This window comes from Paramacrobiotus metropolitanus, unplaced genomic scaffold (assembly GCF_019649055.1).
Source record: "Paramacrobiotus metropolitanus isolate TYO unplaced genomic scaffold, Prichtersi_v1.0 Parri_scaffold0000039, whole genome shotgun sequence".
Lineage (NCBI taxonomy): Eukaryota > Metazoa > Tardigrada > Eutardigrada > Parachela > Macrobiotidae > Paramacrobiotus > Paramacrobiotus metropolitanus.
The window spans coordinates 810,983-826,411 of record NW_026570259.1 but is presented as its reverse complement, the minus strand read 5'-3'; the positions used below and the strand labels follow the sequence as shown (position 1 = coordinate 826,411).

The 15,429-nt window shown below is 41.8% G+C and overlaps 2 protein-coding genes across 6 annotated transcripts; both read left to right on the top strand.

Moving 5' to 3' along the window:
- The first annotated feature begins 184 nt into the window (after positions 1-184).
- Positions 185-12,003, top strand: LOC129590132 (uncharacterized). Of its 5 annotated transcripts, none has more exons than XM_055485164.1 (14): positions 185-266; positions 1,568-2,056; positions 2,239-3,028; positions 3,140-3,359; positions 5,199-5,827; positions 7,538-7,887; positions 8,251-8,684; positions 8,779-8,988; positions 9,097-9,480; positions 9,616-9,837; positions 10,264-10,380; positions 10,577-10,881; positions 11,028-11,162; positions 11,522-12,003. In XM_055485164.1, exons 2-14 carry the CDS (start codon positions 1,635-1,637, stop codon positions 11,579-11,581), a joined length of 4,278 nt encoding a protein of 1,425 aa, XP_055341139.1. In that variant the 5' UTR covers positions 185-266; positions 1,568-1,634; the 3' UTR covers positions 11,582-12,003. The 5 variants fall into 5 exon arrangements, with proteins under 5 accessions (XP_055341139.1, XP_055341135.1, XP_055341137.1 ...); XM_055485160.1 differs by lacking the exon at positions 185-266 and adding an exon at positions 278-440; XM_055485162.1 differs by lacking the exon at positions 185-266 and adding an exon at positions 1,072-1,231.
- A 2,453-nt stretch (positions 12,004-14,456) lies between these two features.
- LOC129590266 (keratin-associated protein 19-2-like) lies at positions 14,457-15,170 on the top strand. Its single transcript, XM_055485406.1, has 2 exons — positions 14,457-14,594; positions 14,696-15,170. The coding sequence occupies exons 1-2, from the start codon at positions 14,549-14,551 to the stop codon at positions 14,929-14,931; spliced, it is 282 nt and encodes a 93-aa protein (XP_055341381.1). The 5' UTR covers positions 14,457-14,548; the 3' UTR covers positions 14,932-15,170.
- Positions 15,171-15,429: the final 259 nt, after the last annotated feature.

The following is a 15,429-nucleotide window of genomic DNA, read 5'->3' as shown; positions in this document are numbered from 1 at the left end:
GTTCTTAAATATTTTCATCTGAATTTTTGTAACTCCAGTGGCTTTTCCGGTAAAGCTTACTTAAAGAATAATTAATTATTAGTCGTGGATTTTATCTAAACTTTATCAAAAGCAGTCTACATGTCGCAGTTCGCTTTTCCATGCCAGTTGTGTTCTAAAGTAGGGATACTACCACACTGCATAACTGATTGCCATGGTAACCATAGTGACCCTCGCGACGGGCTCCGGGAACTTTCGGAAGTGCCGGAGATTTATTACAAAGCCTGGTGCAGCCGAATCGATAAGTTTTTCTTGTTGTCTGCTTATAATTAGCTTATCATTACTGTTTTGTCTTCGTAGCAACCGTTTACGGAAACTACAATTTTGTATTACTGGCATAATATCTTAATAAACTTTTTCTGGAAAGTTGTTGTTGGTGATTTGCTCAACAAAACAGCGCGGTAAGTTATTGCATGGCAAAATAAGCTATCTGAATGATTTTTTCGAAAACCTTTCAACTTTCATGTGTTTCAAAGTCTGCAGTTTCTAGTTTAACAACTTTAACTCAACATTATTAGTTAGCATGCCTTTCTGAACCTTTAGGTTACATGTGGAGTATTTCGAAGCACATATTCTCTAATAGAACCGACGATACTAATTGTATTGTAAAAAATGGCAAAATTAATGCTTCGGTGCATTTTCTAGAGTCGCAAAACGACTAGTTCGACCTAACACAGAAAACGAAAACAGATTCGAATGTGCGTTAGCCTTATTGAAATTTAGTAATTAGTTTGATACTTTGAACTATCTAAAATCACTAAATAAAAATTTTATTTAGTGATTTTAAATAGTGATTAAAGGGATTGATTGATAGTGATTGATTAAAGCAACTATTATACATTTAATGCATAATAGTTGCTTTAACATATCGTTTTAACTTCTGGTATCTTTCAAAACGTAGCTTATGGGTGCAGATTTAGTACAATGTAAGATCGTAAACACAATGTAGCTCGTACAGTATATTGTGGAAATACGGATCGTGTTTCACTCTACTTAGCGAAAACTTGTACGTGTAATAACTAGAAGGGACAAACAGTCCAGTTGGTAGTTTAGTGCAGATATTGTAACTTTCAAAAGTTATTAATTAGTGAACACCTGGGAAAGCGTATGACTGAAGCAGCGGTTTAAAAGCTGCAGCACAGCTTTTCCGTTAATTTCTCATGAGACGAAGAACATATGCTTGCATTTTCAGGTTATGTTCTAACCTTAAAAGCGTTATCCTGCCCACATTCTAACAAAAGTAAAGTTGCAAATACTGCAATTTTTGCAACTGCCACAGATAATTAATGTACCGATCTGGTATGGAAGATAATTAGTATCTTTAGAACCACCAGTATCGCACAAAACAAAACTGCTTCAATAGTACCAAATGAACGCGAAATATTTTATGATTTGAAGCGCAAGTGCATAATGCTGATCTTCAATAACCCCTTCGTCCAACCTTCTGGGCCTTAACCTGATATTCTGGGCGCTACATATAATGCTGATCATTAAAAACCTCTTCGCCTAACCTTTTTCCCGATTGCAGATTCCGCGCTCGGTATTGCCTGCAAATTCGAAACATGGCGCTCTTGTGGTAGACCAATCAAACCATCATGACCAACAATCTACCTGCAGGGTGGAGCGTTAATGCAGCGCCAGTACTGTCGCAGTCAAACGGACCCGGTTGGAGCGTTAATGCAGCACCGCCATTCCTTTCGCAGTCAAATGAACTGCTCCAGCAATATCCACCGCACCAAGCGACCGCACCCGGTGCACCGTATCCGTCGTTCACACAACCCGTTTTACTCGCCCCACCGTACGTGTCGACGGTTCCGGCGCTGGAGCAAAACGTTTCTTTTCACCCGCCCTTTTCAACGCAACAGAATACCTGCGATGCCAGCATTTCCTCCATGTATGCTACGGCGCACCAACAGCGACCATTACCGTACGAGTACATGCAGGGGATGGGAAGCTCGTTTGGTGCCGGACTTTATTCACATGGGATGGATTGGTTAGTCCAGCAAGGGATGCTCAGGTTCGTTTGAACTCAAAGCGGACGTGCATCATTATGCATTTAAATGTGTTAGAAGTTCTTTAGAGCTACAGTGTACCAGCAGACAGGTTTATCTTTTGCTGTCTGAATGTATGGTTTACGTATAAATAACCCGAAAGAGTACGTTTCACGTTGTCAAATAACTTCGATTATATTGTCTTCAGTCATATGATGAGAATGGATCAGACTCTGAAATGCTTGATGCATGCTATCATACCGTCAAGTAATCCATCTCAAGGCCGCTTACCACTGAATTCAACAATTGCACCACCACCAGAACGATTCGCAGGGCCACACCCAACCCACGCTCCCATCCCGCTGATTAATTACTTGCCGGCAGCGAATGGGCAATCCACACAAATCACCCCAAGTAGTGAGCGCAAAGACCACTACCGACCCGTCGAACCAATTCGTGCCCAGAATATTTCTCCAGCCGCAGTCGCCGATCCCAGAGAGCCTATGGGTATACCGGCACCGGACTCTCAGCTTCCAGTTCCGGTTTCCCAGCTGGCTGCACAGACGGCGGAAAATGCTAAAGCACCGAATTCAGCAGTGGTAACCGGTAACACTGTGAAATTGCTCCCGCCGCTCATTGACAACATAGTCCCCGAGTCGACACCATCTAGTTCGGCATGTCTGAATGGCCAATCAAACCACACCACAGCGCTGGTTGCCAATGCAGCAGCAGTCCTTCCTGGTGAAACAGTGGGGGTGCCGCAGCATACTGTCCATACAGGCAGCGATCCTGCTGTTAATTTGGGTGTACCAACCTCTGTTAAAGTCCCACTAGACCTTTCGCTGATGCCGAAAGATCTAAACTCAGACGAAGTCAACTCCACTATCAGAGTACTTCCTTCTGGTCATTTCTACTGCGTCTCATGCGCATGTGAGGTGGGAGCGGATGTAACCTTAAACTTGATACCTCATGTCAGTGGTCGCCGGCACTTGGAAAAGGTTAGTCTGTAAATCACTGAACCGATTTATTAATGCCATACGTTTACTACTGTAGCCTGAAACTTTGAGCTGCATGGCACGATAAAAATCCCAATGGTAATTGTGTATTAGTGCTTCGATCTCGTGCGGCGGACAGAAGAAGCACTGCACAAGCCCATAAACGAGAACGGACAGGCCGGTTCGATTCCACCAACATCTCGAGCATCTGTAACATCTGACGTGTTGTCCGATTTGGGGAGTGCGGTATCAGACGCCGAACTTATGGGATCAAGGACTGCCAACGAAAAGGCTGCGGCTAGAAGAGAAGTCCCGGAAGCCAGCAGTGGCGAAGGTACTGTAATACTGTAATTAAAATAATCGCAGCAACAGCATTTTTAGCGGAAGCAGACTTTCGCTAATGTTGGTCTGGTTAACAAGTAACAACTAGTTACGAGTATATAATGAGAATTTGGGAAACAGTATTTTGTTCAGTACAAAAATTGCGTTGAGGTGGTTTCGACGATCGATGTCCAAGAGTCTCTGCCTCAGGAAGTTTATGCATAGATACAGTAATGCCCTTGGAGTAAAAGTAGTTGGTTTTTCCCTTTGGAATTTTCATGCGTAATTCAAATCATTAATTTCATTTTAACCGCAGAACATAAAACTGGAATATCAAAGGCTATTACTTGGTATCACCCACTTTAAACTGCGTTATGGGTACATATAAAACAGAGGACGAATGCATAAGAAGCGATGGTACCGCAGGACGAATGCATAAGAAGCGATGGTACCGCTGTTGCGCTTTGCCGAACCGAGCGCAACACGGAGCATGGTGCCGAAAGTACTTTCCTACAAAAGGACTACGTTTGCAGGGCTGATTGTTGAGCAAATTAAATTTTATAGATCGAGTTCTGCATGGCTCGTACGATGTCGTCATGCTGTGATGCTTGCGTCTGTAAGAGTGTCAAATTGTGAAAATACGCAAATCTGCACAATTGACCGGTGGATTTCTTTAACCTAGCCCAGTTAAATAAAGTTAGGGCTAAATGCTGATCCCAGCTGAAAGGGAAGTAAGTACTATAAAGAGTGCACGAGAAGAATATTAAAGCTTGTTTCTAATAAATACGCACTGAAAGCTCATAATGAAGCACATACATATGGTCGTCGGCGGTTGTAGTAGAGTGAGCTATTACGCTAAAGTTCTCGGTATATCCGGCTTGAGGCGTGCGGCGGTATATCTCGGAATATCCGTGTGATGCCGGACTGATTGCTTGACCATGCACAGATTTCTCTAATGTCGTGTTGCACGGTGCATGCGTTAACTCAGCTAGACCAAAGTATTCCATCCTGCCGAAATTGAAATGCGATTGATTAACTGTAAAAATGCGCAGATCGTATCCCATTTTTGTGAAAATTTGAGACTGCGAACTTTGCAAAGCTGAACAGTATTCACGCTGCTGCGAGTAAGTTCAAAGTCGATCGCCAGTGTATTCGGGAATGGATTAAAAAACAAGCGCGATCGGTGCGGGGATGACTGGCAGAACGCTAAAGCGCAAGAAACTCGGAAATTCCGCGCTTAAAACCATCCCAAAGATCCGGTCGATGCAATGATCATTCGAGCACGGAGACGTGAACCTGCATCTCGACTGCGTACGTAACCTTACTGTCTGCGCGATTGGTGGGAGGATTCTCCAGACCGGTTAACCCTTCCATTCATTGCAAAGTTACGACGACCAAGACTGTAACACTAAGGGTATTATTCCTCAAAATTAATCATGAATAGTAAAATATTCTCCCCGAAATCTTTGCAACGCTTCGATTGTAGAATTCTCGGGGTGCTCGATTTAGAGTTTTCGGCAGATCAGGTTCAGAAGATGTCAAGAAGGTATACCTACTGTACAGGCTGAAATCTCTGTTCTCCGCATCGTTGTTAGTCACAATATTATACCATGACTTTAGCAGAGGAGCGACGCTGTAGCATAATAATGCGCAGCCGATCTGATCATCTGCAAAACCCAGTACGAGTACTTATACCAGATTGTAATGAATGTAAGCTGCGCAGAAATGAAAGTAATTAGTCATATCCGGATTGTGATACCAAACTTCCACTACAAATAATTCGCAAAAGTTACCTCGAGAGTTTAGCGGTCATTCCATTTTCACGAGCGTAATAATTATTATCGTCATATAGGGGAGAGCAGTGAGCTTGGCCATGCATTGCTATCTTCTTCCCAAGCTGCGCCAGTTCACAATGGAGCTCCTGATCAGAAAAAGGTCCCGTGTCATCAGCCGTTCTTACCACCTGCACGCAAAGGACCGATTGTGATTTCCGTTAAAAGTGCGAAAAGATCCAGAGCCGTTACCGATATCTCCTGCTTCTCAACGCCTGGTTTTAATGCTATGAATTACCCACATTACCCAGCAGTGCAAGCCCAATTCAACTTCCGTGAGCACTTCGGAAACGTTCCTGACACCGTGGGTTCCAGTGACACTAACCCAAGTAAGAAGCCGAAAGTCCAGCCAATGGTAGTCGTGCCCCCCGCGCCGCTCCAACGCAAAGAGGAGAAAAGCCGCCACAAACAATGTATGAAGACGATCGCCCCTGCGGGCGCGTGCCGTTTCGAACCACAACAGAATTCCCTGCCGCAGTTTTCGCCGGTTCCGGAAATCGAAGATGACGGGAATGATCGGATGCCTCCATCGCCATCCACTCAATCACAGCATTCACTGGAGATCCCGCTAGCACCGATGCCATACCGGCTGTCTATCTCAAGGTTGTCGATGGAAAGTGATGAAGACGATTATCCAATCGGCATAGGGGTGAGTCAGAGTGACCTTTACACAGCTTCAAAATCATGGTTTCTCGTGCCCATTGCCTACTTTATGATTTACAAGAAACGGCTTCGGCTTTGCCTCCGCGTTTCTTGTGGTCTGCTGTCGGTTTTTCGAATGATTTGATTAATTTAGTATTACTGCGTGCACTATTTGCGATGACTATAGTCTATATGCACTAAACAGTGGTCTTACTTCAGTTCTTCACCACCTATCACGATTTGCGCTCAGAAAAATAAAGGAAATTTGGTTACTCAAACTCTCAGTCGGCTCTGCGCATTGGACAGTAATGGAAACTGGTCACTCACTATGTGCAGTAAACAGTAGTGGTACTTCAGTTACTCACCACCACTCGATCCGTTACGTACCGACCTAGCGAGCAATGGCTGTTTTCAGTAGGTCACCACTCCCCTACCGGTTTCTGCACACGAGAATAGTGGTACTTCGGCCACTCGTTATGTGCGGTTCCAGTAATGGTAGCTCAGTTACTGGTTCGTTACCACTCGTTTGGTTACTCAATCACCTAGCGAGCTCTGTGCACTGGAGAGTAGCGGTAGTGCGGTAACTACGGTTACTCACCCAGTCACCCATCTATCGAATAGTAATTTGATCACTCGATTTGTACACTAAATAGTAGAAATAGTTCGCTAATTCGTGTATGCGAACCCCTGGGACCGTAGTCTCCAAATTAATACCCGTTTTCTTAGAAATGATAGATGTTTATGAAGCAGTTTGTATTTTTCTAAACTGTTCTTTGAGTCGATGTACTGCAGCGGTAATTCTTTGTAATTTATGTAATTGATAAATTTTTTTCTATGTATGGTTGTTTTCAATGTGCACACTGCACAGCCCTTTTTGCACTGATTATGATAATCAATATCATAAAATTAGCCTTTATAATTCATTGCCGACGAGGATGCCGTTTATTTTTATAGTGTTTGTGTAGGGAATATAAATTTTCCGATTCGAGCAGTGCAGTTGGGTTGGCATTTTCTGATCTGAAGAAACTAATTTATTCCGTATTATACGGAATGATTAATTTAATGGACCGTACAGATACATGCTGATTAATCACTGTCTTAAGTTTTGCTCGGACTGTAATGAAAGGTCAGCCCGTTTGACGATTACTGTTTTCAGTTTCTTTTACAGCTGCTTTGAACGAGCGTTCTTATTCCTAACAAATCCTAAGTCATATTTTTGAGCGCTTTAAATTGTTAACGATTTACTGAAACGAAGCCATCCACTAGCAGCATCTTTGTCTTACTGCTAACAGGCTAGTGAGAGGCTGTTTTAGTCTTGCAGGAAGGAGTAAAAGTTCAAACCCTTTTTTTTAATTTGCTGATCTAAAAAGGTGCCAGTTTAAATTTACTGAGTTTTTGTTCTATGCAACCGGACTCTGAAATTATTTTCACGGTCACCTTGATCTTTCAGCTTTACCGGCACCGGCGTCTGTGAACGGGAGCCGGAGCGAATAATTACCAAAACTAAATGCATGCGACACAGTTTCCAGACATGCTGAATCGAATGACGCTAGCAGTTTTTCGATTAATTTTTTGGTTTGTTCTGACCAGATCGTACGGGGTTTTCCGTTGTAATATAGATCTTTTCCTTGATACGGTGCTATAACTGAGCATACTGAAAATACAAACGGACAGACAGATCGGCAACAAGTATTGAATTTATTTCCTGTTTTCCTAGTACACCACAGGTAATAAGTTGCCACTGGATGAAGTTTGCAGCGCAACTACCAGCCCTGTCCCCGTCAGTGCTAGCGGCAAAATCTCTCTTTCGAACCAGTGCTCTGCCTCCAACTTTGCATCCAAAAAGTCTTCCACAGCGCTTCCGGTAGTTTTCGTGCAGAAAAAGCGCTGTCAGATGTGGCGTGATGACATGAAAAGAGAGATGGCGAGACATGCAGTTCCGTTTGATCCTGTGCAAACCCTTCCATTGTGCTTTGACTGCTACGAAACCGGTCCTGCTACAAAACGCAACCGGAATCGCAACAAAGCAAAGAAGGACTGTCGCTTCAATAACGCTCGTCTACGATGGTAATTTTTTTTGGGTGGCAAAGCCTGTAATCGGATACTTTCACTACTTCAGTTATTCTTATCCAGGATGAACATCTATTCTTACATAAGTACGGATAAGTGCGGATTTACAGATAATAAATCGTATATTAAATCGTAATATGTAATTATGCCTACGGTATTCACAGCGACTGACAATCGACCGAAGTGTATAAATGCATTTTTTAAGCGCTTACGTTTAAATTTTTCGACCTCAGAATTAACCCACAAACTATTTATTCTGGGTTATGATGTACGTATTGCTGTCCGCAATACGGTTTTTCGTAGAAATGGTCCTGTTTTGAATTGCCTGTGTGTCCAAAAGAGTTTTTTTTTGTTTTACAGTATTCGCCTCGTGACCGAGTCACGAGGATCTGATCCAATTGCTAAGCTGGATTTGGTAAAGGATGGAGACATCAAAGACCGTTACATGGGTGAAGAGGAACGGTTGTGGTTGTCCGGTACGCTACGTTCCATACTGGGAAGTCCCGGATCCAGCGGACGGCGGCTACGCACTTTGCACAATGCACCGCGCGTATCTTCGGAACAAGCGGCGTACGTGCTGTCCAAAGTGGGCCCAATTTTGCTGGACATACTGAACCAGCATGAGAGTATCCTGGCTGCGCCGAATGAAGGCGTAGGTATAAAAAGTATTCCCTTCGGTATGAGCGAATGCTGCGATGTCTGCCTGGCTTCCATATTCAATGCGCATTTTGTGTGCTTGCATTGTGGATATTGTGTGTGTCCGGAGTGCTACTCGACGAACACACAGTTTGCTGGTATGCTAGCTAAGGATGTGCTTTCAGCAACATTCACCTCATCTCGCTTTATATTCCTTTTAGCTGAAAAATTCTAGAAATTTACTTTTTCTAGACATTGACCGGAGTCACGTCGAAGATGCATCAGCCGGCGCATGCATCCGGAGATCTCTCAACGGGGAAGTTCTGGGCGCTCCATGCGATAATTTGGGATGGCAGCTATGCCCCTCTAAGCGTGCAGGAAGCGTCCTGGGCAGAGCTAACCATGCAGTCGGTGGACAATCGGATCACCATTTTTTGCCAACACGTTTAATTCCACCTGAAGGTAAAATGGTTGCTTAAATACACATTAAAATCCGAACAGTGACCTCTGAAACGATCTTACGCTAATATACTTTTCGTCTACCGGAAGGTTTATTTTGAATTCTTTCAGCTGTTCAATTGGTGGAAACTGGGATTAGCCAGTTTTTGGCAATGTCTGCCGCTGGGTCGGTAGAGAATAATGGCGATGACATTGATTGGGATCAACAGGATTTTCTCTGTGATGGCAAGGTTCTGCTGTTGCAATCTACCAACGAAATCGATACTAAAGCCTTTCGAGCCCATTGGTCGAAAAGCCTTCCAGTTGTTGTGGCCGAAGTAGGGCAATCACTAACAGATGCAGACGTCCCGCTGCATGGCATGTGGCAGCCCTCTTGGTTTGCCAATAAATTTGGAGACCAGAAAGTTGATTTAATAGACTGTGGTGCCAGACCGCAACAGCTGATACCCGGAAAAAAACACATGGATTTTTGGAAAGGCTTTTCCGTAATTAAAGGTATGCAAATAAAAATAATGACATACTTTTAAAGAGCATATGTGTCGTACATGCAGTCGTAGGTAAAATCCAGCCTTACCGTCATGTGTCAAATTTGGAAATTCTAATAATATTATTGTTTTATTTCTTGAGTAGACCGTATATCGGATAAAAACGGTATTCCATCGCTGCTTAAAATCAAGGACTGGCCAACAGATTGCCGGTTTAGCGAGTCGCTTCCACATCATCACCGAGCATTGTGTGAAGCCCTTCCTTTAGCCGATTATACACGCGAGAAAGGTCACCTAAACCTGGCGTCATATTTGCCGGAACATTTTAACCCACCCGATCTCGGCCCAAAGATGTATATTGCCTATGGTAAGTAAACAACTGCAGCCATTGACTGATGTTATTTTAAAACTGTGAAACGATACTAGCGGAAATATTGTCCTGAATGAATTAATTTTCTTCGCTGCTAGCTTTTCAAAATTCGCCTATTCTCCTTTGTCTAAAACTGTTTACTTTGGTCTGTCAGCTGAGCTGGCAGCTTAGCTGTTTCCTTTGGTCAAAACGTTTTCGTACAATTCTTCTGCCGATTAATCAGTTACTAATTTCTGGCTGTATTTCGATGACAGTCTTGCCTCGCAGACGGTTTTCGTTGGTGCGTTGAGCAAATAGACTGCTGCAGAAGTACTAATTTCTAAAAACAATTAGTGTATGCCGTTTATTTAGTTTATCATCTTGCCAGCAATAGGTTCAAAGTTTGATTACCGTTAAAGTATGGCTATTGAACCTTGCGTTTAGGTATGGTGGGACAGCCAGACCATGCAACAACAAACCTTCACGTGGACATCAGTGACGCCGTGAATATTTTAGTTAATGTTAGCAAGCCGACTGACGAAACCACATATTACTTGAGAGGTGAGCACCCCGTGCTATTATTCTACGGATACTAGGTATACGTACTTACGTCGGCATTCATTTCTTCTGTTTATCCATATATTTATTTCGATCACCTTGGCTCTGTGCAAACGGATTTTCTTAATCTTTCATATTTGTTTAGCAGCTAACCACAGTCCACAGCGAAGGTATAAATAATTAATCTGAAATTTTTTAGAAGCAAAGAATTTTATTTGGGGCTTAAAATTGGACAGCAACACGAGAAAACGTCTCAGCGAAGGTCTTGTGCCGGGTGCCGTGTGGCAGATTTACCAGCCGGCGGATACGGCTAAGATTCGCCAGTTCTTAACGAAACACGGGGGAAATTTTTGCGACGAAGGGGATGATCCTCTTCATAGTCAGATGGAGTTCCTGACGATAGATCTCCAGCAGCGTCTGTTGCAGGAAACCGGTGTGGAGGGCATGACTATCGTTCAGTTTGCGGGTGATGCTATATTCATACCAGCTGGCGCGCTGCATCAGGTGAGAACGCTTACTTAATTTAATAATATAAAAATAACACATCTATTCATACCATACATCAATAGTGCATTCAATGTGACAGCCTGTACGTGGTCATTAATATTACATTTCCGTCCGTTTTACCCTTGAAATTGATAAAATTGCAGGTGTGGAATGTATACAGTTGTATCAAGGTGGCAGAGGACTTTCTTTCGCCCGAGCATGTTGGCGAATGCCTCCGTTTAGCCAGTGAATTTCGACAGCTTCCGTGGCATTTTCAGAATAAAGCAGATAAGCTCCAGGTATCGTCTTTGACTAAAGTGAAATTATGAAGTCGATGTTTTTGAAACTTAGAAAATTTGCTATCCGTGCTTGCAAACGTACCCTAAACAGTCAGATTCAATGCAATGGTGAATTAACTGGTAATTGATGGCCGCAATTAGCAACCTTCGCTTTGCTTATTAAACAGAAAAACGATACTTATGAGTAATTATTTACTATCTGTACATGTAGTTAAGCCTGAAATATACAAGACTGCGTTAATGGCCTTCTTTTGTACCCGTAATAACATTTTCTAGAACGAGCTCGAGCACGTTATTTTTTGTTATTTACTACAGTTGTGCTGGACAACTTAAAACTGACTGTTTATTATGTGCTGCAGGTGAAGGCCACCTTGTTCCAGGCGGTGAAAGCACTGTTACCATCAGCTCTCAGTGCGTAACTGCGTGTGCTATTCCAAATCTGCCCAACCCTCCGGATTGCGTGTAAATTATAAGCATTACAGCATACAAAGGTCAGCGGCTCACGTCTCGAAGAGGATTAAAACCTAATGCAGCACTGCCGTCGCTCCTCAAAGCAGGCTACCTTTTCGCCTGTATTAACAATAATACAACTAATTAAAGAGTAATGTAAGTATATCTTTTCTTTACTCGATCATGTTGACGAATTTACTATCAGTATGTGTAATTTTTCGGCGCTTTGAGTTTGTAATAAGCAAATCTTTTTTGTTACAAGTATTTTTTTAAACTGGATTGGTGGTTCCATTCGTTGTTTCTCTATTTTTTGTTGGAGAAAATGTATTATATCGATTGCACGTTGAATACGTTATTATGATGTATGGATTGCTCGAACTGTTTCTGTCGTTGTGCCATTTTAGTGATTTAACTGTAAATATATACTTCTTAGTACAGATACTAGTAAGTGTAATGAAAAATAACCTGAACAAGTAAGCTGAATATGGTACCTATCTATATAAGCAAGTTTTGTACACTATGGCGTATCTGTGGCGATACAATGGAATTAATCTATTTTGTTCTATCCAAACGATCAAAAACTTTTCTGAACTTCAGTTCTTCAAGCATAATTTATTACACTTAGAATTCCTGGGTTCGCAATACACATGACTGGTCCGTTGTTCGCCGGCAAACAAGATGACCGGCTCGTTGTGGGAATGTGATTACTGGAGATAAATATAACTGTCATTCGACCAGTCAAAAGCCTCCTGAGAGTAGCCTTAAAACAAGGAATTATGTAAATATATTTCGATACAACAATTATCTAATTTACACAGTATGAATAACGTTATCCGAGCAGCTGAGGACTGAATGCAGGGTCAAGCCTATTTCAAATGTTTTCTTCCAAACTGTGTGAAACCGGAAATTGTGCGAACCTGCAAAAACTGTTGAGACCAAACTTTCCCGCGTCTTTCCGTGTCTTTTTTTTGTCAGAATACAGCAAACTCTCGACGTATACTCGCATTTGAACGAGTTGATTTACAACAAATCAACCGCGATTTGTTAGATTTTCATCTTACAATATTATTGCACTATACGCTCTGCAGTGCCATCGCAAAGCAATCAAAATTTCCCCAAAGTTGTACGCGTATGAAACATCCGTGTTTTAGGAAACACTATTACACCTACGAGGTACTCTGTAGGTAATAGGTACCTACGAGTAGATAACCGTTAATCTTAACCTAGCAGGTGTTGACGCCGCAGAAAAATGATAAGCTGTCACTCTGTTTAAAATTACGTGTTTGAAGTGTAATCAATAAAGTATTTTGTAAAACCCGCAGGGATCGGTACACAAACATGAATGTAGGATATTTATACAGTATATACATAATCATTGACAAAATATGTGCATAATAACAATTATTAATCTCTTCGAATCATTCCTTCTACAACGGCAATCTATAAAAAGCAGCAGCATAAAATTATTGTAGTATTTTTTGTGCAGTAAGCATGCAGTAGTAAGCATGCAGACATTTTTTGTGGTAAGACGGTATATTGTACATACAGACTGATACAGTCTACAGAGTGCAGACGGTGCGTAGGTAACTGACGATGAACAGATCGTTACTGCCGTTGATAAATGTGATGGGTCAACGGACGCGTGTCATAACGCCATAATTATAATTATTGTGGGAACTATTAGTCCCAAGCTAAAAAACTGATGCCGTTTCTACCGTTAGACACAGTAGTACCTATCCAACCATGAAAGCATTGTACATACAAGATACATCTGATTATTAATATTTTTTGTGGTCGAATTTCAGATGCACAACTTTACAAGTTTGAATGCGCGAATGTATATTGAATCTATACACCACAGGCATACTCTAGAGTAGTAATTTTTATGCAATCTTGCTACGCTTGATCTTGCATCATTTTTCAGAATCTGATTATGTGATCGAAAAAAACACTAGCAATAAAAATATAGCGCGTTATTAAATAACATAGCATTCAACAATAACTGTTGAAAGCCGCCAATTAACAGTTCTAAAGCAACATTTTAGCCGTGAGGAGTTCTGTAAGTACATCTCATTGATTTTAGGGTCATAACTGCATTACGAATACTATTGTAAAAACAGACTATACGTGTACAGACTAGTGTCACAAAACAGTTTAACGTTTACGTATATAAATTTTTGTGATATTATACGCACATACTTGATCAGCAAGCTGAAATTTAAGCATGCGAACGATAATGGATAAAAATACTAATATTACTTGCTAGCTACTAATAACTGGTTAGTTAATGTACACAATGTAGCTGATGCATTATACACCGCCACACCGGTACTGTAACCATGTAATCGTACAATGTTGGGAGTTAGGACCAAGTTATAAGCGGCATGTGCAATGCAGCGCCACGTTCGATTTAACGCTAACAATTTGCGGATAAAGAATCTTCCGATTGTAAAAAAAAATCTTACTTACTGTTAGTTGTTTATAGTCTGCAGAGTTCGGCAATGGACAGTGTTAAGAATATTGTGCGGCACAGTGGATTGCTGTTGTACCCGATGGGCACTGATAATTTACACATGTACAATACAATATTGCTGCTTACGGAAGCTGTGCTGCGGGACGCGTATTTACCGGTACATAATGTAATTGTACACTATACTATATGACAAATCCAATTACCTACATACACAATTCTCGCTATGAATTCAGAAGAGTAAAATCATTAAGATTACGTGAGAATCCGGTAGTTTTGTAACATTATTATTACTGTCAGTGTTACGAAACTTAAAAAGCAGGCGGATAGTTCAGGGCAATATTTTGCAGTAGACTTTTGGTATATAAATGCCTTTAACCGTTCAAGGATCCAGTGAATAGACTCAATATTCTACTGCATCCCCACTATTTACTGTACAAGGTTTAGTGTGACACCGAATAAGAAGATGCGTTCCGTAGCCGTGATGCTGGTCATCGCCTGCGCTTTGCTCGGTAAGACAAGCGACTCCTTAACCGGTGATCAGGATAAGAATACTTTAAATAATGTGGCATTAATCATTTAAATTTTTGGGTTTAAATTTTTGGGTTTATAGCGTCGGTTTGCGGTGGCGGCGGCTGGGGAGGTGACTTCTACGGTGGCGGTGGCGGATACGGAGGGTTCGGCTATGATTTGGGATGGGGATTGGGATATCCGTTTCTGGGCGGTTGGGGCCTGGGATTTCCCTGGTTTGGAGGATTCGGATACCCATGGTTTGGTGGTGGCTTCGGATTCGGTGGATTCGGCGATTTTGGCGGTTATGGCGGCGGATGGGGATACAAAAAGAAATAGTCGCCTAGTCAAAAACAGTTCATTTCTTTCGACCCTGTCTGCGCCGGAGAACGAGCAGCGGAGTGATACTTTTTCCTGAGATTTTTAATTTGATTTTTTATAGTCTTTTTGGGTTAATTTTGTGTCTGCATACCAAAGATTTCCGGTGGGGCTGTTTTCTGTCAAATTATGTCACGATTTGCGTTGCTCGTTAGAAAATATAAAATTAATAATTATTAAAACTGAATCAAAGAGTAGTACGTAAACTTATATCTGCATTACTTGTCTTCCTAATATACATGTATCGGCTTTGAGAACGGCAGTCCCAGTTTTGAGGGCTTATCAGTTTTCTTCGGATAGCCCAGCGCCGCTTCCGCATGAAGTAATTTTTATGAACTAGGTAGTAAGTATTTATATTCGTACAAAAACCTTTTGGCCGTGTTATGGCGAATTTTAAAGCATGTTTACGTCCATGTCCACTGTTCAGTCGTCAAGTTGCTGTACTTACTGAAAGGAACT